The sequence below is a fragment of the Cryptotermes secundus genome, unplaced genomic scaffold, assembly GCF_002891405.2.
Source record: "Cryptotermes secundus unplaced genomic scaffold, Csec_1.0 scaffold696, whole genome shotgun sequence".
Taxonomy (NCBI): domain Eukaryota; kingdom Metazoa; phylum Arthropoda; class Insecta; order Blattodea; family Kalotermitidae; genus Cryptotermes; species Cryptotermes secundus.
In genome coordinates this window covers 611,419-636,398 of record NW_019734322.1, presented here as the reverse complement: position 1 = coordinate 636,398, position 24,980 = coordinate 611,419, and the positions used below count along the sequence as shown (strand labels likewise).

At 40.6% G+C, this 24,980-nt stretch overlaps 1 protein-coding gene across 5 annotated transcripts; it reads right to left on the bottom strand.

Moving 5' to 3' along the window:
* LOC111868630 (N-myc 2 proto-oncogene protein) lies at nucleotides 1-23,995 on the bottom strand. 5 transcript variants are annotated; one of them, XM_023859458.2, is made up of 7 exons: nucleotides 23,804-23,995; nucleotides 23,164-23,725; nucleotides 19,531-19,677; nucleotides 18,284-18,388; nucleotides 5,041-5,563; nucleotides 4,267-4,374; nucleotides 1-2,960 (listed from the first exon to the last, which is right to left on the bottom strand). In XM_023859458.2, the coding sequence occupies exons 2-6, from the start codon at nucleotides 23,723-23,725 to the stop codon at nucleotides 4,284-4,286; spliced, it is 1,428 nt and encodes a 475-aa protein (XP_023715226.1). In that variant the 5' UTR covers nucleotides 23,804-23,995; the 3' UTR covers nucleotides 1-2,960; nucleotides 4,267-4,283. The 5 variants fall into 5 exon arrangements, with proteins under 5 accessions (XP_023715226.1, XP_023715228.1, XP_023715227.1 ...); XM_023859460.2 differs by having other exon boundaries at nucleotides 18,284-18,385; XM_023859459.2 differs by having other exon boundaries at nucleotides 19,531-19,674.
* Nucleotides 23,996-24,980: the final 985 nt, after the last annotated feature.

Genomic DNA, 24,980 nt, shown 5'->3' with positions numbered 1-24,980 from the left:
TATTGCATTAATTATATATTTATGCAGGAACTAAACCAACGAAACTGATTTACAGTAATACTCCACTCACTCATATGCAGGCCACTAATCTTAAGTACCTTTGTCAACTGTCACAAAATAAGCACATTTTTTAACAATACTTATATTTCATTTATAAAAAATGACAAATATGTAGAAATGTGCCTTAACATGATACACTATTTAAAATAATAAAAAAGCATCAATTTCAAACATTCTTGCAATCAAAATATTTCAATAAATGCAACCGCACCTGACAACAGTTCAAAGACAGACAATACCATCCAGGCCACGATGTGGTTACTTGGTACAGACTGGCGAGATTCAGGAATTATATGTATGCTATATAATGGCAGAGATGAGACATAATAAAAATATTCATACTAATATTTTGCACATTAAAGAAATCATTGTACACAGCATGGGTCCATAATCTTTCCACCAGTGTCTCATTGTGTGGCTATGTCTTCCTAATTTTCTCATTTAAAGTGATCAAAAGGTGATGTTACCATTTAAGATTCTTTTATGATGATAATTTAATTTCCAATGTTTGTAACACTGCTACATACACATTCACAAAAGATATTAGATCAATGCAAAATTTTGGACTGTAAGTCGGAGCAGAAATACAACTGCATGGTATTAAGAGAAGCATATTCTTTTTCACAGCAATTATGTGCAAAAGGAGTGTTCACACTTCTTGTTACCTCCCTGGCTTAGCACATCCGAAACTAACACTGTGGTATATTTAGGTACAAAATGCATAAAGCTTTTGTTAAATGGAGGAGAAAACTTTTTCTACATTCCCTGTTTTCAGTTGTCTGACAGCACACTACTAGCCACAATAGAGCACTTGTCACTGAATTCTGTCAGCAGACCAACATATTGTATGTGTGAAACCAGTCTGGAAATATCTGCCTATATGCATTCCAGCGATGTTCTAAATGATGCTCAAAGTAATGTTCAACAATGGATATACATATACAGCAAACGGTATTGCATTGTTTTGTATTTTTCTGTAAAGGAAATGGGTCAAAATCGTCCTTTATATATCACAATTAAGTTAGTTTAATTTTGCTGTTACAGTGGACACTCTGGCAGGGAACCCTGATGATGCATCTCACCTGTATCATACAAAGCTGCAAGGCACATTTCACTCACAAAAATATCCAAATTTGTACAGATACTAATATAATTTCTGTAGAGGGATGAAACTCCTCATTTAACATGCATCTGCAATCCAAACACTGCCCATTTGCAATAATGTCAATAATGGGGCAGATGGATACAAAACCCTACCAATGTGTTCCCTACAACATAGACACTGAAATTTTCAAACCAGAAAATGATGTTTCACAGACAAACAAATCAAATCAATGAGCAATCCTGGAATTGGCATGAGCCATCATACTGATAACTGTATCGGAAGTTAAACTCATCTAACTTCCAAATATAATCAAATGTTACTTATATCAAAAAGTACAAAATACTGTGAACCCAAACACAAGCGATCAAATTATATCCCCTTCTACCTCAACATTCACAGCAAATATAAAATCTGTACACAGGACACAAGATAACATAAATAATATATATCATATAACTGCTCTTATTTATATATATATATATATGAAAATTGTTATTACTAGCATTTAATAGACTATACAAGGTTCAAACAAAACATACGTTCTTGTGTTCAACAAACGATGTTTGCCAAAGCGGAAAAGTGAGATATGAACCAGTATGTGAAATTGAAAAAAAATGTTAAAAACAAGTGTTAACATACATCAATCTTTAAATAGCTTGAGGCAGTTATTAGAAAAATGCATGTAGAAGCTGCAACACTAATTACAATATATACAATGTGTTAAGTCGCCTACAGTGAGCGAACATACTTTGGCATCTAGCATATCGACTACAGTTACATATATATTCCCACCACACTTGCTTATTCCCAGTGTTCTTCTGAAAGCAAAATTAAGTGGGCAAAGTAAGACAAAACAGAATGTCATTTTAAATTCTCAACAGGAATTAATCCACTAGAAGAGACAATGACAGCTGTCACCAATGCAAGAAAATAACACAAGCAATGCCTAATTTAATGCCAAAATATATCTAAAATTATAAGATAATATGAATTTTGTACACAAATTTTCAGGAACACCCAAAACCAAAATATAAGAATGAGCTTACAACTTATAAAATAATGTCAATTTATTTCAAACTGTATAAAATGATATACTGTTACAACAGTGATAAAATAAATTACTTTCCTTGTTTTGTTCTGATGTCTCATTTAGAGAAATAATAAAGTAGGAGACTGTGTTCAAAATCATTTTCCAACACACAAGTTCATAAAAACAGGTGGTATCTAATTCTGCAACTTCCTAATAAATTCAACTCTCTTCCATTTCAGAACCAAATGACAGAAATGTTAGTTATAAACTGTAAACAATTCTACTGTTCACAAGAGAAAACAAAGCTTGCTGCAACATCTCAGAACAATTAATGCAGACTGGTTTTCTGCTGCACTACCAAATAATAAATTCTTGCACTGTTTTTCCTGAAAGAACAGAAAAAAAGAATGGGCAATAAGTTTCCAAAGATTAAGATGACAAATGCTGGGCAGTTCCAAATTATGTCAATGACTCACAGTTGTGTGCTACTCCAAGTTTTAAAATGTGTTGTTCATGTGACTAATTATGGGATGAGGAACCATACTGTACTATCAAAATATAGTTTTCTTCATATTACTGTGGAATGCATCAGTATTGCAGAAAACATTCCAGTGGCTGCACCTCTCACTTACTGTGTGCTATCTCAAGTTCAAACACAATCTCTGCTTCTTTCTGTGTTCTAATGCCAATTTTTTATTCTTTCTGCATGCTGCTAACATCCGCTGTGTTGCAGCCTGTCTTCACTGGTGGGTTGCAGTTCCGCATCTGAAAGTTGTGAGAATACTCATGGCAGCCAGTCAAACTGCACAACCCCCCATTATTGCTACTTTCTGCAGCTGTTCCCCCTTGACTTCATAACAAGAACAATTCTAACAATTTTAAATGCAAGCTGCTGGTACTTATGGTTGTTCACTATTACATTTTTTTAGATTTTAGAAATGCGTTTTGGCAATAGCCTTGATACCTCCTGCTGTTTAGTAATAATTAAATAGAACCAGCAAATGTTTAGCAATCTGGTGTAACACCCATATGTGCAACAATAATTTACTGGGACATAACAGACTTACAACAAGAATCAGATGGTATACTGGTAACTTCACTAAAATAATGACAGCCTATTTACAGATATTTTCCATTTTACGATGGTTGCATATACTTAACTGCTAATTACAGAAGTGAATATATAGATCCTGCTACTGTTATACTGTTATAAATTTTAAATGAAATCAGGAAGGCCTGCTAACATTGAAATTGTATTTCTGCTTAAGTGAAGCCTTTCAATGAAAATATGGAGCAAGAATGCAATCCAACCTACAGCCATGCTATGATAACGATCATGGTTCTGATGATCTAGCAAATTTTCGATTTAACTCTTTCACTACTAACCCTAACAAGCACTTAAAACGTCCCCTCATACAACATTTAAAACTAAACACTATTACCTCTGATTTTGTTTACTAACTTTTAAAATTAAGTTTCTTGAAGCTGTTCCCAGAATTCAGAAGTTCAGTTACAAGAGTTTAAAGAGACAGAGTTCATAATCGCTATAAGACTAAAAAATTATATGTAACTGGGGTTAAAATAGTGAAAGAGTACTTTCTGCTTGCCTGGTTTGTACGGATTGGAAACCATATTAGCATAAAGGTCACAAAATAGGCAAACTGAAAATATGACAAATACTGAAGTCAAATTCTAGGAATGCTCTAGAAGATATCAGAATAAACTAAAGACAATTTTAGTGTCAAATCCACAGAGCTTAACTACAAACTTCTGATAAAATTGGATAGTGATCAGTGATATTATCTTATCAGAATCGACAGATTGTAACAGCTATAAAATCTCTGTGCACGCTCGAAAATTCTCAGTTGTAGTTCAATGATACACAATGAGCTTATAAAATCATTTTCTTACACTGTACACAGCCAAGTGTCAGGTCAGCGAAGAAGCCCCAGACTTAAAGATCATGGATGTGATGATGTACTTACTGTAAAGACAATTATACATCTGAGGGGGCATAGTGAAATCATAAACAGACAAAAACTGAAAAAAAAAAAAGTCAAGGAAAAACTACCTCCAGTGCCACTTTGTTCATTGCAGATCTCCCATGTTATCGCCTGGGATTGAATGTGGGCTTCTGTAGTGTGAATCCAGCTTGTAGCCAACTAAGTTATGGCATGACCTACAAATAGCAAACATTTCATCATAGCATTAGACTTCTAGATAAGTCCCTTCACACTGGACTGCATTTGATGTACATTTCTGTGTAGTAGGCAAACGTTTTATACAAACTTTTTGGCACATAAAGAATACACCAAGCAGTTTCATGAAATTATACAATTTCCTTCAAGACTGATTTCAAGGAAGATACTATCAGTGGGTCATGAATAAGAGAACGTTATTATCGTCTTTCAAACTCCAAAACTCCAACAAAATGGGACCAAAGACCATTACCATTAACAATAAAAAAAATAGCCATTCAAATTCAGTTACAAAAGCCATAAATCTACCCTACTTTTTAATATTTGTCCCATGTTAATTTAATTCAGGCATATTTTTAATATACTAACAGCGGATGGGTATGCCTAGCATGCATAAAGATTTTTCATTGCAGCATATCATCATAATCATCGCTTTTTTTAAAATAAAAAGCTGCCCTCCCCTCCTTCACTTGTCACACAATAAGCACTCCATATAATACATTTACATACACTTCATGCCCAACCCTGTGGTCATGACTAAAAATTCTGTCAACACCTCAAAAGTCGAGGAACTAGTCCTGGGTTTCACATGACCCGGCACAAAATTCCCTAAAACGAACAACTTCTTGGAATAACGCGCCCATTACCTGCTGCCCATGCGTTTTTTGCGGGGTGATTTCTCGACACTGCCACGTATCTTCGCATTCTGAACGCGCAGCTCCTTGAGGCGGGCCGACAGCACCTTCTGGCGTCTATACAGTTCCTCCCTAGCACGCGACATGTGCTCTCCCACTGCGTGCAGTTGCCGGCAGTACGCGGCGGCCTCGTTCAGGATTAGCACCTTGGCTGCGCGCTTGTTGTCCGAGACGGCGGGTACCAACTTGCGCAGGTTGGAGATGGCGTCGCGCATGTCTACCCTGCGCTTCCTCTCCATGTCGTTGTGCTGGTTGCGCCGTTCGCTAGAGTCTTCCCCGTCTTCACCCGCGCGACGCCTTTTGTAGGAACGCTTCTCATCATCAGAGGAGGGCCGTTTATGGCCGCGCGACGCACGTTGGTGGATGGCGGATGCCACTGTGCGTTGCAATTGCTGTCGGTCCCTGGCGGTGGGGTTCGTGGGCAGAGTGGTCAGCTTCTCTCTATCCACCACTGACACTACGTCAATCTCTTCCTCTGCAACATAACATACAGACAGTCATTCAATTGCGGGCCTGAGGAAGACGAAAGGAGAATGAGATATTTGGGCAGGTTATAGTAATGAACTGCAAAGCAATAAGTATGGATACCAGCAATGACAAACAAATACAGGTATCATCGAAAATAACATTCCCTACACCCGCGCAATTATGTGCGTAGATAGCAGTACACAATTTTCCAAAAACGTTTATATTCTCATATTTCATTGACGGCACATTCAATCAGAACAGAAATGCCTACGGTTGCAAAATACATAAACAGTTCACGATGGTCCACTACCGAGGCACTGGTTACACTCACTCATGGAGCTGAGCCCTTCTTGAGAAGCTGCCAATTGTGCAGCCACAAAGAACTTCCCGGCATTTTATGGAACCCAAAGGTTCATTACCGTGTTCACAAGAGCCCTCCACTGATCCCTATCCTGAGCCAGTTCAATCCAATCAATACCATTCCATCCTATCTCTCTAACATGCATTTTAATATTGTTCACCCACATACGTCTTGGTCTTTCATTCCAGCCTTCCCACCAATATCCTATATGCATTTCTCCTCTCCCACATTCTTGCTACATACCCTGCACATCTCATCCTCCTTGACTAGATTATTCTAATTATACTTGGAGAAGCGTACAAATTATTAAGCTCCTCGTTATGCAGTTCTCTCCGACCTGTCACTTCATCTCTCCGGCCCAAATATTCTCCTCAGCACCGTTTTTAACAATGTTTCTTCCTTACTGTCAGAGGCAAAGTTTCACTCCCATATTTTATGGTTCTAGACAGCAGACATTCTGGACTGAATGGTAGCATTACCAGAGCTCAATCTCCTCCTAATTTCCTCCTGGATCAGGTACTGAATTGTTATCACTGTTCCTAATATCTGAAATGTGCCACATTTTCAAAACATCTTATGTTATAATATTGTCCTGCATTTTGGTGACGAGGCAGCAACATATACTTCTAGACCGACCTTCTTATTTGCGTCAATTAAAGTTGTGTTTTTCTTTATGGTACCTATATTATCACCCAGTAGATTCACATCAGCTTAGACCAACGCTGATGTGTCCCATTTAATTTCAGTCCCACTTGGTTTTTCTGGGCCTTCCTAATGGCATATTCTAAAACAGGAATCTACATTATCACCAAGCAGATTCACATCATCGACATGGACCAGCAGCTATGTGTCCCATTTAATTTCAGTTTTACTTAGTTTTCCTGGACCTTCATAATGGCATATTCTAAAGCAGGGGTCTCCAAACTTTTCGAACCGCGGGCCACATTAGGTAATTCAGCACTTTCAACGGGCCGGATAAAACGAGAAATTAATAACTCTAGGCATATGAGTTTTATCTAAAGCACAGAATTTCATAAACCAAATACAAAGTAAGTGAGAATAAATTATCGTATATTAATGACAACAGACAGCAGCAAATGCTCATATTTTCATCACAAATTATAATAAAACAATTAATGTGAATGATGAAACTCTTTTTGCATTCTTAAAATCTGATTAAATTGAGGTTCAAATCTTGAAACGCTAATCACAAATAGCGACTTTAAATGTTCACTGGATAAATTTGTCCTGTATGTCGACTTGATGTACTTCTTCTGGGAAAAAGTTTGTTCGCACAGATACGTCGTCCCAAAAATGGAGATAAATTTACAAGCTAATTTCTTTAAATTTGGAAATGGCTCAGAGTTCAGACATTTATAAAATTCGATCAAATTTCCTTCCTTGTATTTGTCTTTAATATGATAATTTTCCTTAAGTTCAGTAATTTCCATTTGAATTTGACTTGGGACATCTGCAGCGTCACAGTCAAACGGATTTTGAAACAATCTAATTTCCTGAGCACTGGAATCCAAATCAGCAAATCGTTTCCGAAATTGTTCTTTCAAATCTGAAATGACTAAATTTGCAAACGAGGAAGGAAATTCTGCTTCATCCTTTTTATGCAACTCTGCACAGTATTGCATATGAACAAAGTTACAATTTTTCACTTGGCTTTCCCGAAGTATCAACTTTGCTCTGATTGCCTTTAAATTCAAATGGTTCATATGGTTCACCAGATCAGCAAAAAATGTTAATTTCCAAAGCCACTCGGTATATGATAAAAGTGGTTCGTGATGGTTTTTCTCGGTAAGAAATATATAAATTTCATTCCTGAGCTGAAAGAAGTGCGAAAGAACCTTTCCACAGCTAAGCCATCGAACTGCAGTATAATATGTCTGGTCAATAAGCTCGGAATCACATTTACCAGTACTCACTGGAAAATTAGTTCAATTGGCGCATTTCTGCACAATTCTTTAGCGGGCCGGATGTGGCCCGCGGGCCGTAGTTTGGATACCCTTGTTCTAAAGAAAAGTTGAAAAGCAGTGGCGATAAAGCATCTCCTTGTTTTAGACCATTCTGGATAGGAAAATTATTAGACAAATGTTTACTTATACGGACTTTACCATATGTTTCGTTTAAACACATTTTGATCAGCCTAACTACTCGTAGTTTCTTGGGTACCCAAACTCTATCAGAATATTGTACAATACTTCCCTCCTAACTGAATCATAGGTTTCCTTTAAGTGTATGAATAGCCGATGTACTCTCAATGTACTTCCATCTCCCAGTATCCGACAAATGCAAAAGATCTGATCCGTAGTTCATCTGTTACGTCGAAACCCACATTGATTACATCTGGGTGAAAATAGATAAAATATAGGCAAAATTAATATATCTGCAATAAACGTCTCAAAATCATAAAAAATGAACGCGAAACATGACAGTCAACTAGAACGTTGTTTATATTAACTGCATTCGACAACGCGCCAATGTAAGTTAATCAACCAGTCAACATAATCTTTTCTAGCCTTTTGCTTTTGTAGCCCTGGAAGTGAAAATTTCGCTTCCCTTCAGTAAAATCTTGTTCCACTTGCGGGAAAAGGCATTTCCATAGAAATGACTGTATAGAAGCTGCCAGCACCGACAGGACCTCTTATTCTGGGTAGGGGGGGCCCTCAGGTAAAATGTTTACCAGGAAACTACTGTGGCCACAAACACCCTTAACGATTATGCTCAAGTGAGATGTATGCTATGTGGCTTGGAAGACAAGCACCGACGTTTTGAAGGAATCTGACTTCCAGGGTAAATATAAAAACCTGATACCGTCTTGAGTACCTCAAACCCCGTGTAGTTAAATCGAGTTCCACATGCAGGATATGGCATTTACACGCAATTCTTTAGATACGCCAGTATCGACTGGTCGTCTTTACGTGCGGGAAACAGGACCGTCAAGTACAGTATTTACAAACCCAGTCTTTAAGGTTACGGTCTTCTGACATGTCACACTGCACTCCGACAGATGCGTACCAATATTTCAACGGAACATCCCGTCTTTAACTTCACAATAAATATTATGATCTTCTGGTGATGTAACTCCGTGTAGTTCTTTAAAAGTCAAACGACGTTTCTGAGAACATACTGACTCCGGCTTCAAAGTAGAAGGGTTCTTTGCTCGGTTGACTCCTCGACCCTTAAGCGACATGTTCCTTCGAAATGTTGGGTGACTTTTACCGGATTACCAAGCGTTACATCCCAGACCTTTAACAGTACCGGTGTGACAGTGTAATCTTGATATCACAACGAGAACCTGAAATCTCATGCAGTAAAACCCTTAAATACAGCTTCTTACTAAAATAATTCACTTTGGTGAAGGGGGGCATATCTCTGCTAGGTAACCTCCAGGAAGCTGAAGTGCCTACACCAAACTCAAACAGGAACAATACTGGTGTTTGGATAATTTTCCTCTACCTAGTGCTTCACAGCGGCGCAAACATGAACAATGTTTTGAAAATGATCAACAGAACTCCCGCCATTAACATAAAATTAGTAATTAAGAAGCTTGCCGATGAATCAGCCGACTTCTGGAATAAAGGGAAGTAATTAACTTGTAGACAGCTTGACGGTGTTATATTAAACGGCGAGCGGTACGGTTCATGCGTGGGAGATTCTTCATGATTTGTCAGCAGTAGGCAGCAGTTATGAGCTCCTTTAGCCATTTCTTCTCAGTTACAGTTAGTGAGCAGTGTGGTACGTCATGGTGTGGTATACTTTAGAGCAACATGCATTTCTATATGTCAACAAACTCCGTGGTTTTAGTTCGCAAGCGAACTATACCGACCAAGCGACCGCCCTTTGCCGGCGAAGCTAGTGCCAACTTTAGTGGATAGAGGGTGTCGCGTGGTCAGCCCAACGAATCCCCCAGGCCGTTAATTTCGGTTTTTTAGACCTGAGTCGCTATTTCCTTGAAATAGCTCCCCAATTATCCTCACGAGGCTGAGTGGACCCCGTTCCAGACCCACTACTTCTCAGAAAATCTGGTGGCGCCGGAAATCGAACCCGGGCCTCTGGATCTGTAGCTAGAAACTCTGACCACTGGACCAGAGAGGCGGTCTGTCGCCCATGTAAAATACGGTTCTGCTAGAAATGTCGACGAAAATTTCGTGATGAAAGAGTTCTCAGCAGACAAACAATTCATAATTTGATAATAAACTTGGAACGGAGAAAGACATGAAACACATGCGTCAAGTGCTTCCTGAGAAGTTACGACTTCAATATAAACCTATTAAACCACTAAAACGTCTAGCTCAAGGGACTGGGGTGTCTAGTGCATGAACGGCAACACAATTGCTGAAGTCATCCAGTGAAAGTTGGTGTCTGGTGCAAGTGCAAGGATTGCTGTGCTTGTGTTTCTCAATGAAACAATTTCGAGAAATTTATACGTGTACAGAGAGAGCAGCACTGTGATCCTGTGATCTGTGAATTGTATGTAATTACTTCGATCCGAACGGTATCGGCGGTAAGGTACGCTGAGTCACTGGCAAAACTTGCATGCGCCTCGCGGGAAGCAGTTCACCGGTCGCCGTGAAGCGCAGTGCCGTGAACTCGTCAAGTGAGTAAAAAATATTCCCTCTATGTGTAGAGAGGGATAATTTTAATCGGGTTGACGAGTTCACGATATAAGATTTTTAACCACAGTCCAATGTGATTGATAAAAGCTGCATTTTTAATTTTTCATCTTTTATATATTTCGGTCAAAACGACCATCTTCAGGAAGATATTATAAACACATATGGAAACTAATATTACAATGTCATAAATGCAAATATTATATCTTTTAACTGACGCTAAGATGTACACAGATTTGTTAAAACATCTAAAAATATTACAATAAATCTGTTTACAAAGTGGTGTACAATATTTGTACACTAGAACCAATTTGGTTCGAGTCGTTACACTTCTCCTTAATGGAAGATGAATATATTCCTCAGTGTGGTATCGTTATCTGATGATAAAATATCTGCAATTATATCATGGGTATTATGTAACATTTCTATAATTCAGATTTTATTCAAGTATGACTTTTTATTTTTGATCTTACCTTTGGTATCTTGTGCCAGTTATACAGGCTACGCTGTTTGTAATACAGTTCTACCGTATGTTGTGTCGCGTATTTACACCCCCTGTGCCTCATGACGTTTGTGTGGGAGTGTACTCATGTTTTATTATGATGTCGAACGTATTATTCTGAGTGTCGCTCTCCTTCTCATGTTTTTGCTCTTCTATCAATTAAAAAGATAATGTCAAAATTTTCTTTTATATTCATGAGATGAACAAACTGATACTGTACAAATGCATAATTAAACCTATATGGACATATGGAGTTCAACTGTGGGGCTGTGCAAAGCCATCAAATACACAAATCATCCAAAGGCTACAGTCCAGAGTTCTACGAACAAATCACCAACGCACCCTGGTACGTCTCCAATCGGACGCTCCACAACGACCTGCAAGTCCCATATGTAACAGACGAGATACGAAGATTGGCTCTACTCTACAAACGACGACAAGACCATGACAACAGATTAATTGAAGAAATAAGAAACCCTCCCAACGTTGTACGGAGACTGAAGAGACAGTGGCCATCCGACCTTCCGAAAAGACAAAATTTGGTTAAGCAATAAATTCTAGCATCAATTGTGTTTAAGAGCATCGACGCTGGTTGATTCTCTACTCACGTTCCTACTTTTAACCAATTTACTTATTGCTCCTTAATGTAGTGAGCAATTGTAAATTCGCAGAGAAATAAAAAAAAAATATTCATGAGATTCCCTTTTTAGCATGATCAGCCATTTACACAATTTCTGTCATAAGTTCATACTGGTGGCATTTATTTAGTATGTGTTGGGGAAGGCCAGCACCAGGACGAAACAAGTTAAACACTGTACATATATGTGTGTGTGTGTGTCAATTTTTGTCGGGTATCTATATGTAAAATGGGTTACTTTTTGAGAAATTTGATAAAACTCATGTAAAGCAGAGGTTTCCAAACGGGGGGAGGGAGGGGGCGTGAAAACATCACCCAATATTCAATCTATAACCCTGAATTCAGATAACTATTCTGACTATATTTAATCATCTCTTCCGTAAACATCCGTCAGAGCCGATAATCCAGACATTCAAAAACCGGGGCGATTATATTTCAACATGTCAGCATTATTCATCGCCGAATAAAGAGCGCCGTGCAATACTTTTATTGTAAAGATCAGAATTTGTTATCACAAATAATAAAAATTAAGAATGCAAATGGTTTCGCTTAGTTGGGGGTGGAGTCCAACTGGGTCCACTTGGCACGGCGACCACTGATTGGCCTATTGTAGCCTGCCCCGGGTGATTATGATGGAGAATTTGGTGGAATCAAGTCTGGCAGGGAAAACCGAAGTACTCGGAGAAAACCCGCCCCAGCGCCACTTCGTCCAGCACAAATCCCACTTGAACAGACTCGGGATCGAACCCGGGCCGGCGCGGTGGGAAGCCAGCGACTAACGGCTTGAGCTAAGGTTAATGGTTACATTTATTTCAATATAAAATTAGGTTATGAAAGTTTGGTATAAATCAAAATGTAAGGACAGTCGTGTTAAGATATTTAGAAGTCTCTGATGTAAATTAATATGGACCAAAAGTGAATTCGAGCGACAGCTTCTAATATAGGTTCCCAAATCCACATTTCAACTGAAATTCGCTGAGTGTTTGTCTAGCTTGCGTTCACTGTACACTGGCGTGATATGTTAGTAATGTATGTCCTTGGTTCTGTTGGCATGCAATGCTCAGTGTGTATGCCCCTTAGTCTGGAATGAGAACAAGGTTACTAGTCGGGAGGGTGTGGTCTCTCAATGCGACAGGAGACGGGATCGATACAGCCGAGGGTCGACGAACCCTGGCATTGAACTTAACACATGAATTGTGGCCTACTGCATAAGCATGTCGGCGGTGATAACATAACTCGAGTCTGCGCAACGTACTTGCACTCAATAACATGTCGTGAAAAAGTCAAAATAATGAAAATTATGTTATAAGTAAACCTCTTGCAGTGCAAAGAACACTAATGAGAAAAATGGGAAACAGAAAATGTGAGAGTGGCACTCAGGATGAGGCAATCACTACAGCTATTGAGAGAATTTCTGAAACAAGAAACTGATGCTAAAAGCCGATTATGTAAGGAATGTGAAGAGATTGTTGACCGCTTAACAAGGCGGTGTCCCATTCTGGCATAAAATTAGTACATAATAAGACAAGGTCAGAATCTGTACACAACTACATTATTCGAATTACAGGGAATTATTCAATGAAACACAGAAAACTGGCACTCACCCACCCAGTCAATATGTGAACATGAAGATATAACAGTACTAAGAAATCAAGTGGTTCTGGCAAACAGGCTGGGCAAAGCAATTAAAAACAAGAAACGACATGCATGCTGATAGATGTAGTACTCCTGGACACGAATTTTTTTCCTTGGCGTAGTGCTTAATTAGTTAAGCACAGGGACTTTAACTTTATTTACCTTTTTTTTCCCCCTTGGCACTACAGCCCCAGTGGGCTTTGGCCTACCTCCATGAACTTTCCGTTCACTTCGGTTTTTCTAGATCTTACGCATTCGGTAGGACCCCTTGGGCGGGTGATCAGCTCGTCGCAAAGCCTTTACCTGTACACAAACACAGAAAAACGCTCACAAACATCCATGCCTTGAGTGGGATTCGAAGCCACGATCCCTTCTTCAGAGCGAAGACAGTGCATGCCTTAGACCGCTCGGCTACCGTGGAATACAATATAAAATTAGGCTGGAAAAAAAATTTAAATGCTCAAGCATAGAAATTAAGAGAATATGGAATATGAAGGGCTGTGTGTGCCATGAAAACCCTACGTGATAAGCTAATGACGATGGTGATGATAATAATAATAGCTTTTCGGTGGTAGAAGCTTGCCGCCTGCTTCTGGTGGTGGTTTGCTTGTCCACACTGAAGACAGAAGCGATATTTTCTTCTGAAACGTCGGGTTCTCTTCGACCTACACATTACTATCCAGAAGACCGCACTCATCAGTCACCACTGTGAAAACCTCAAATCCATCACTAACAGCAAAGTATCAACCGAGTCGGTGAATATCATCACTGCGTCCAATTTGGGAGGTGTCGCGATTTCAGTTTCGGCCGGAAGGTTGGCTCTTAGTTCCTCCAAGCAAATTTAAGAATATTATCTCAAATTAGACGACCCATTTCTTTCCACACCCCTTCCAATTTACTACTCACTGACCGTCCTACCAGTCGGCGCTGGCTTAATACTGGCGTTAAGACAGTGCTGTCACAGGACGGGATCATAAGTTTGTTCCAAGCAGCCTTCCGTAGTAAAAAAGTAAGTAAAGCTATCCCTGTAACAGGCTGTGAAGGCCCATAGGGTTGTGAGACGTTGAGGGTCCCATATTACCTTGACAATCGGCTCAAAGATGGCGGTAAGGTTGTCAGCCTTACGCACCGGCCGCGCTTCACTCCCTAAGAAAATTATTTAATTAATTCCTGGTACTCATTTCTGTTAAGAGGCTGAGTCGGAAGGATTAGGTCAATTGAAAAAAAAAATCCAATGGCCTCATCGGGAGATGAACCCGCGACCTTCCGGCTTGTAGCATAGTACCTTAACCACTACGCTACCACGTACCCCAGCCTTCCGTAGTAATAATTAAATTAAATTCATGTTTATTTACGTGCAAACTTAACAGCATAGAGGCCGAATACAAAGTTAGCACGAGTACATAGAAATACGCAAAAATAATTAAAAAAACAACAAAATATGAGTTTATATAATGGCAATAAATTAATAATAATTCCAAGAAAAATTGAAGTTGGCGTTAACAGCCGAGAAAAATAAAAGAAGTAATTTCCAATTGTTATGCCATTTTGTGGCGAGGAAGAACAATACACGTACATACACGCATAGAAGTTAATAACAATAACTCAATTAACTTTACTTATCTGTGTTAACACAACATCCAATATAATAATATTTTATGCCAATAAACCAGTCTTCGATGTTGAATGTAGGTTACCATATTGTAGTGTCTCGCGTCTGTAGAAACAATGACATGAATGTCATTTGAAATCTTGAAATCAGATGTAGCCGAGTGGTAGCACTTTTCAACCTCTGCCACCTGACAACTGGTACTCTGACACAGGATAGGCGTGTAACGAACAAAAGCCGAGCAGTGTTCCTTCCGAGAACTAACCACTTAATTGTAAGATTTGAGGCTTTCACGGCGGTGACTATGAAGAAAGCAGTCTTCTGGGATTTGGCACCGTGTATATGTGGTGTTAACCGACGTTTCGGAGGAACGTATCGCCCCCATCTTCAGGGTTGAAGAAGTATAAGTAAATCTGCAAGCGACAACACCGTTGACCGTGTCTCACGGTGTTGTCGCTTGCAGATTTACTTATACTTCTTCAACCCTGAAGATGGGGGCGATACGTTCCTCCGAAACGTCGGTTAACACCACATATACACGGTGCCAAATCCCAGAAGACTGCTTTCTTCATAACCACTTAATTCCTTGAGCAGTTACATCTGAAGATTCATCGCTGTCCACAACTGGGCCCTATTCTGAACCCACTTTCAAAGGTTCCCATTTTCCTTCCCACTATGTAAGTATGTCATTTCTTTAACGACAATTTCAGTAGTCAGACTACATACCGTCGACTGGATGGATCTATGAATTGGAAAGATTCTAAAGAGAGGTGGCCTAATTGAGCCAAAACGTTAGGTACGTAGGTAGGTCTTTTTCCGAGAAGACTGGTATGAAAAGTGAGATGTCTCTTGAAACCGGGAGAATGTCTCATGTGAGAGAAGCCATGTTACTTTATCCTGGGTTGACGCCAGTCAATAGTGGCGGAGACGTAATGCCAGCAGTCACAAAATGATGTCAAGGTCACAGCCTCCCGAGATATGTCGTATTCCTCAGCTCCTTAACGCAAGAGAATGCTTTAAAATAAGTGAAGACCACTTCCTTGGCTACTGGTTCGCAGGTTCCTATACCGTTGATGAAACCGGAACGATTGTATGAATGGCGGTAGGTATGGATTGCAAAGGAGGCGGACATGGCATTTTTCAAGACAGGTACCACCCCGATATATGTCGATGGATACTGCAGTAACTCAAAAAACGAAGCGGCCTCCGTAGTCTAGAGGTAACGTTCCCACCTCATGACTCGTAGTACGCGGGTTCAAATACCCGGCGGAGGTCGTCGAATTTTTAAGGGCGGAAAAATTTAGGGAACAGGTCCTCCGCGAGGGACTTTAAGCCGTGGATCCCGTGTCGTAGCTTTACGGCACGTAAAAGAACCTCATATCTCCAAAGGAGGTCACTGAGCCAAATTAACGGACGTTTCCCGCCCAACAGCAGTCTCTAATACCTCTGATAGATGGGGGAAGCATTATAGATACCGCCAAGCTAGTGGAGGCCGAACTCGCTGGCTCGGTCGGGACTGATGGTACGCACCAATATCGGTAGGATATAGAGACTGGTAGAAATCATAGAGGGAAAGCACAATGGACCAATACAGGTCTCAGTGCATGGGGAAACCCACCCTCTCCAATAACTAACTCAAAAAACGAGGAAAGCAGACAAAGTGACAATGCAGCAATTTTCCTCCTCTGCCAATCCTCGTCCTACACCTGCACACTCATCTAACGGAGCCTCAAAGTGTGCAGTGGCCCTGGCCAAACAGCACATTATCGTATCATCAATCTGTAAGCTGGGGGGCGGGGGTCTCATCTCTCTGACTCAGCACAAGATTCGTCACAGGGTCAGGAACTCATCATCGTCCTGTCACACGTCATTCGCCACTACACAACCCAGGCAGTTTTCATAGCAACATTTCGTATATAAACAAATGAATCACAGGGCAGTCACAATCTTCAATCACATTACACCTGCATGGCCACGGTTTATAGCTGTGGTTAAGAACTGAGAAGCGCCTCTTTCCGTAGTTCTCTCCATTCCCGATAATGATTCGATATAGAAGAGGGAAGGGTAACTCGCTGACTGGCTTTGCGACTATCAGCTTCAAACTCAGTTTTCTGTCTTAATTAAACATATAAGTGGAAGTTGTTCCCACCGACACGGACTAGTGGCCCTATTCTTCTAACCCCACGCGCATAAACTTCGATTCACCAGTTCCCGCATGCCGCAAGCGTCCGGCCGGGTCGACGCTCGAGCCATTCGTTCCCATCGATCCAGACGTTCGTTTATGACGTCACGTCCTACGGAACTCCATGCTGCTTCATTAGATCTTCCTCAGGTTTTCCAGCAGCGGACGACAAAAAGAAATACTACGTACGTCTACCTTCCAACACCGCCTCTCTAAGTGATCTTAATGTTAATACAATATTACAGATATACTCGTAACATATGGGACATGTTACTGACAGCAAAAGAAAATACTGCAGTAGGAGGGCGGCTTATAGATTCTGTTGACGTCATCCAACACTAATATTACAACGTACAGAGGCAAACATTTTAACAGTTCTATTACATGGGACATATAGCAGATATTGAGTGGCAGTTAATGGCAGAACTTGCTACAGGCCTCAAGTTCGTTTATTAGGTTAATTCTTGGATCCTGAAAACGGAAGGTGACACGTTCCCCCGAAACGTCAGTTGGCCTTTAATAAATTCCACGGCGTTATATCCCAGACAACAGAATCTTCCATAATTACCGTTGTGAGAAACTCAAATTCTGCAAGTATTTTATCCTTGTGTCACATAGGATCAAATATAAACAATATCGAATGTTTCAAACACAAGTTGTACTGCTTAATTACATAGAGCGCATAATTTATGTCGCGAACAAATCTTCTGAACAATGTGTAGCTTTTGTAGCTAGGTCTTACATTGAACCAACATAAAATTAAATTTTATGGAACACTCAAACCTGATCCTACCCAATCTATTTGCAGGGAAATCAGTTCAGTGAGCGTACAGAAAGATATCAGATTGTAAGATTTGAGGCTTTCACGGCGGTGACTATGAAGAAAGCAGTCATCTGGGATTTGGCACCACATATACACGGTGCCAAATCCCAGAAGACTGCTTTCTTCAGATATCAGATTGTTTGCTACAATCCTCTACTTCAAACTGGGTACAACAAACTCAGTATCAACTCAAAATACCGGAAACATGCAGGCATGCAGTATGACTCAAAACTGGCACAAATCTGTACCTCTCAAGCAAAATTAGTGTCCTTTTATCGCCGCTTTTCCAACCTCACTACAATCCCTAGAAATGAACCCACTACGCATGCGTGTAAAGGATAAGAACGACAAACCTTCGCCGTCATCTACGTCCACTATCAGAGAGTTTTGATGATAGTAAGGGGTCTCACAGTTGACCTCGGAGGGAGTCTCCGGCGTTCTTCTGCGAGGCTTTCCTGCTGCAGAGAAATCAGAGTATCTCAAGTGAAGCGTCGAGAGGCCTAACAGATGTCTCCTCCGGAGATGCGCTGGGACAATCGTGGAGGGTGGCGAAAGATAGTAATATTGAAGGAAAGAGAGGCACAACGACGGTGAGAGAGAAAGCAAAGAGTTCCAAATCCATGGGGTGTCCTTGAGAAACTAATAGTCTGTAAGACAAATTCCCGGTATCTTGCAGAACGTGACGGCTCATTCCGTGTTCACAGAAACCTTTCACTGTATTTTACCAAATGAATCCAGTCCGCATCCTCCCACACATCTAATATTATCTTCACATCTCCGAATAGGTCTTCTACGGGTATTTTCTCTTCAGATTGTCCAAACAAAATTTGTGTGCATACCCCATCTCTCCAGTGCGTGTTACATTCCCCTCCCATCATATCCCCAATTTGACCACCTTGATGATATCAAGTATATGCAACAAATTATTAAGCTCCTCGTTTGCCTCTTCTCAAACCTCCACTTAGTTCCTCAAAATATTTTCCTCGACACTGTTTTCAAAATAATCTGTGAAGAACCAAATTTCACACCCATTCAAAACAAGTAAAGAATGCACGAAAGAAAAAAGAACGAGTGGAAGAAAACTCTATGTGAAAATTATACCTTGCACTTTTGTTATGGAATCAAAACTGGCTTTACAATCAGAAAAGAAACAAAGAAAGATTAGAAAAAAGTTGATATAATTAATAATTCTATGGAACCAAATAATGCTTAGGGCCGTACTCTGCACAGCACGAAGGGCTTTGTAATGTGCCTTTGAACTAAATTATGTACACAGCTCTGCAACTCAACAAGAGCCCCACAGAATAATTCATTTCTCCAATAAAAGTAAAAGTAAGTAAAGCTATCCCTGTAAGAGGCCGTGAAGGCCCATAGGGTTGTGAGACGTTGAGGGTCCCACATTACCTTGACAATCGGCTCAAAGATGGCGGCAAGGTTGTCAGCCTTACGCGCCGGCCGCGCTTCACTCCCGAGGAAAATCATTTAATTAATACCTTACAAAAATGCAAAGTAAACTTTCACAAACGCCTTTGTCCAGCTCGGAGGAGACATTTCGTTATGGTCATTCCGAGGTCACGTCACAGGAACGAATTTTACAAACCTTCCGAAAACTGCGAAGATGTGTCGTACGCCCTAGGATCATAAAATCTAGGAGTCACTCTTCTTCTGGCCGAAGTCCGGGGCCCTTCAAATTCCAAAGATTCGGGACTGTCTGGGTACGTGAAGTCCGGATTCTCGCCGCTGTCTGCTACATACAAGCATGCGCGCCTGAGTAAAACACTGCCCGGCCTTAGACCAAATTAAAGCTACAAATAAACAATGTGATATACAGTAAATGATAGTTTGTAGTGAGGGCTCTAGAAATAGGCATACAACTCAATTCTCTTAAAACACTTAAAATATACTAACTCATCTTCCCCCAGGATGCTCTATGCAAACGTTATTACGATACGGTCTATCAGCGTCCGTGACGCCTAACTGGGCAATCACGCCGCATTACTTCTGAAGCCCTGGTTATACTATCGCAGTGACGTAGCTAGCAGTAATGAAAAGTAAGTATGTCCGCGTGCCTAGGCACACGCCATGAAGACATATGGGAAGTGGAAGTAAGAATCCACGTGCTCTACTAACCTGCGGGTTTACCTCCGGGGAAAGACAACCCTGCACCAATTTAAAAGGACAGGCGAGGGGCCAATATGAATACAAGATGGCGAAGAGGAAAATGCTAATTTCTATTCGGAAAATAATCAGGGTTGTCCAGAGCGTAACGGGTCACTTCATCCACTGTTCCGTCTGACAAAACTGCTAAAAAAATATGGTGACCCATATTCATACAAAGGATCGCGAATATAAGTTGACTGTTTCTCATATTAGTGCGACCAAAACACAGGAGAGGCCATAAGTAAAGTATGCAATTCACAGACTGCTTCTGTGTAGTCAGACGTCTTACAGACTGCTTCAACTGTGATTCTAAATACTCCATTAAAATTTCTGATTAATCGTGAAGTCAATATAGATCTCTATGATAATGATGTCTGTTAAAATGCTTGACAAAATAAAGTCACCTACCGGTAAATAGTAACAGGGCTTAAAAGAAACAACACAGCAATACAACAGATAGATCTTGAACCGTAAAAAAGTTATGCAATTCATTTTCTGAAGAGCCGTACATTAAGAAAATAAGTTACAAGAAATTAAGGACCGCTAATGTCAACAATGACAGGATAGCATAATGAAAATACACATAAGGCCTGCAGACACTGTAACATGTACTCATAAATGAGTTAATTATAGATGAAAATATTAAAATAAATTAGAAACACCACATGTATCGAGAACGTAAAACGTCCGGACGGAAAGGACAGCTGCCTCCGTTTCCTGTACATATAGGCAATTTCCATGTATCAGAAGGCGCAAACTGCCGTGGCCACTAACGCGCCTTTAAATAGCCCCATTAAAAATCGGAAGTGCATCTACTGGAAGTTTAACTCCAGAACCGGTTTCAACGCAAGTCGGATTTTTCAGCACCGGCTCAGCATTCGTTATATTAGGTTCGTATCCCAGTCAATGGCCTCTCAAGAATTACGTAACTCCAAGGTCTGGAATTCGCTTAGCGACAGTTACGCTAATAGCCGACAAGATGGCCATGACGCGTGGTGCTGACCTATTGCGCAAAGCTATCACGAGGCTCTGTGCTCCACGCGTACGCGCACAACCTGCTCTAGCGTTTAAGAATTCGATTCCTGTCAGTGTATTTTGATGTGTTTCGTTCTAAAATGAACAATGATTGTTTCTCAAACAATGATCCATTGATGTCTGAATTAGAAATGCAATGTTTACTGGGAGATACGAAGTGGCCTTTTAAATGTGAATATTATTTAGATGGACCCAGAATGTAAATGGAAAACCTACTGAAAGCTTTGCCAATTTATAATCATTTGAAACTCATAAAAAATAATCATCAGATGCATATTATTCTGTAGGATTTGAGGTTCTCACGGTAGTAATTATGAAGAGTACATTCTTCTGAGATACAACGCCGTGTAGCCACCTGCTTTCACGCTGGTAACTTGATAATCTCATTCGACCCTGAAGATGAACGCGATATATTCCTCCAAAACGTCGTTTTACTTCCTTGATTTTCAATACACGATAAATATAATAAAAATTCAGGCCATATACAGGTTGTAGAGACCATCATAAGTGGCCATCAGTGCTTTCGGCGAATGATAGGCCGGTTTAAATATTGTGACCTTGGTTCAGAGGAAATTCATTACATACTTGTTAATTTCCTCTAAAACTTCAATATTCAATTTTAATTTAATTTGTGTTTTTATACTGCACAGCCTTTCCAGCCTTGCGAGGGCGAATTTTATCGAAATAATATTTAAGTATTCAGCTCTTGTTCCCCTGGGATCATTTTCGTTAGAAAGTTCGGTCGGTTAATGTTTTGGGAGTCGATGTTCATTCTGATAACCAGATGAAATTGTATTTTGTGAGTGCAGAGATGAACAATGAATCATACGGTACATTTAATCAATGCTGTAAAGAAATGGACCAACATTTTTCCAAAACAAATACAAAATAAATGTTCACTTCAGGGTGAAATATAGAAACCAAGAAGAATCTTTAAAAGTGGCGAGTTTCCAGGTCATCAGACACCTCGCAATTCACATGAGAGCACAGAGATGAATTATGAAAACTAGTTGCCCACAAAAAAAATGGTGTCCTAGAAAGTGGTGCACTGACATGAAAGTTACCCCGAGGGAGTATCAAATGTCAGAACGACTCTGAAATGCTATCCACTCTCCCCACAATGAGGCAACCCTTGAAAATCCCAGCATATGGCACTCACATCATACTGGCAACTGATACATTAACGACTTTATAAGAGTGATACAAGGCTTTAAATTTAACATTAAGGAGATGAATCTACACTGAAAGTTGGTGGGCATTTCTAATTTTAATTCATATCGGACCAATAAAAAACATACTTTACACAGGCTCAAATCGATTTCTCAAAAACGACTTCCCCCTCCAATGAGCAATATCTAAGACCGAGTGAAATACATCCATGGTATACAGAAAAAAAAATGATAACGGAAAGTGATACTCGAAACTTCTGAACTTGCATTTTGTTCTTTAAAATAACTAAACAATTCTCGCATTATAATAGTTAAATCGTTCCCGGAAATTCAACTTGTGGTAAAAAGAAACTACAGCTTTGGAACTGTACCGTACATAATGAGAAAGCTTGAATACGCAGTGCCGTATCCATTGACAAAAAAAATTGTAATCGATAAGACATTTCCAAGTAATCCTCAATGCGTATCTGGAAACGAACCCACAAAGTAATGCAACACAGTACCAGTAACATCCCCAAACACTCTGACGTAATGATTCAACGAAACAAGCCCTTTTAAATGCACCCAGATGTTTAAAGGCCACGGCGTTCAGTAGTGATGATGATACGTGGCGGTATGGAGAGGCCCTGACTGAGCGTAACTATTTTCCCGCGCTTTGCACTTTCAGACGTCGACCTTGTCTTGGCCACGGACTGGGGCGTGGTGACGCAATATTGTAAAATTTCTGCCATAACAGCAACAGCCTCTAAAATCGCGAATTACCGCTGTACTTATAATCTAGTGCGGCTGAGAAACGATTTACATATTTTATTATAATGCATACATTAATTTTATTTAAGTCGTCATATTTAAGTTTCTGAAATACTCACCCGAGTCCGAAGGGGTTTGAACGCCCAGATTATCCAACGTCACAGCACTCTTGCTTATGTGATAGCTATGGTCCGTATAAAATGCACGGGCAGGGGAAGGAGGAGGTGAAAGGGTCTTGAATTCACTCCCTGTCCTCAAGATTTGACCGGTGACCTCTGACACAGACACAGAAACTGACAGGTCCTCATTATCACACACTTCACCAATCCACACGGGGGGCTCATCTTCCTCAGATTCTGAGGGAGTGTCTGGACGAGGGGACGTGGTTGGTGCCTTGGCGCGAGTAGTCCTCAGAAGGCTGCGGCTAGATTTAACGGGGCGCACTCTTAGCGTAACAGCTACCACAGGATCCACTGCGTAACACGGCTTCTTATGCTTTTCGCTGCTGCAGATTCCGGACCACATGCAGTCATGCCGGCCACCCATCACGTGACTGGGCACCACCTGCGGCTCCTCCGTTGCGGCTTCTAAATCGAATTCTCCCTCCCAATCCGAAGACATAGGAGGGAACTCGAATTTTTCCCATACTTCATTTCCAGGGTACATGGAATCTTCGTACATCTGTAACACGCCACGTATAAGATGCCACGTAACGGCACCCATATGACAACTGCACCTCGTATGTAAGTTCGTACTTACCTTGATCTCAGACGTGACACTTATAACACACTAATAATTACACTGCTTTTCTCCGGGTAGCTATTAAGAACGTGGGTAGGAAACAGTTGCAAATATACGACGAAGAGATATAACGATTGCAAGACATATTATACCAAGACGTAACACAACCTTTCACCATCACTTCAGCCCACCGACTGCCGAGCGGGCGCGAGTGAGTTTGCCGGTAAGCTGACGTACCCGCGCGCCATTCCAATGTATCCCTCCACGCACGACGCCCTATCGCCAGCCTTCTGATGTGGGTCATTGTCTCGTGACCTAACCCCTCCAAGCGCTCGTCATGTCAGTGCAATTCGTATGAATGAGTACAATCACCAACTTGAGACAGTAATTCACGGCTGTCGAAGTGTACTTGTAACGCAAATTTGATATTAAACCGGCGAACTACTTTTTCACTGTAGCACGATGTGTAAACCGGTCGTAGTAGTAGGAGGAGGCCCTGGAGCGAGCTTTTGCGTAGGGATGACCATGAACGACCCGTCACTTGTGGCAAACTGGGAATTTGCTTCTTCCGCACGGAATTCTCAAGGCCAGAGCGGGGCCATTTCACCAGTCAGGGCAGGCGCCTGGAGGAGGGGTTGCAAACTAGACAGTTGTTGGAAATCTTTAACAGATTCTAGATTTACGTCAATCGATTAATGCCGGTTATACTGATACTGCCAGACTGTCATTAGAGAACTAGCAAAGTTGGGATTTATTTTTTTTAAGATTATTGGAATGCGAGTTCTCTTCTACCCAAAAGATGGAGTCAACACCAACCAACACGGCGTCACATCCCAGGAGACAACACTCTTTTTAGTAACGGCTGTGAAGTTCCCACACTTCATATTTTCGTTATTTCGCTGTCCTTTCCTTTCGCTTTCTCATATATGTAATACACGAGAAAGTATGCAGATCGTGAAAAAAATCCATCTAGAGATTTCTTAGCACCAATTAAAATGACAAAGTAGTTGCTGGAATGTATACTATATTTGAACAAGTATGCATGTACATTTGCGCCTCGCTAGTGCCTGAATGCATGGACAGACGTAGGCATATTCGGTATTTAAGAGCTTATTTGTCATAGATATGTGCCTGGTGAATATAAACATTCTAGTTCCAAAAACATGGGCTCTTCACAGAAACTCACAAAATAAAT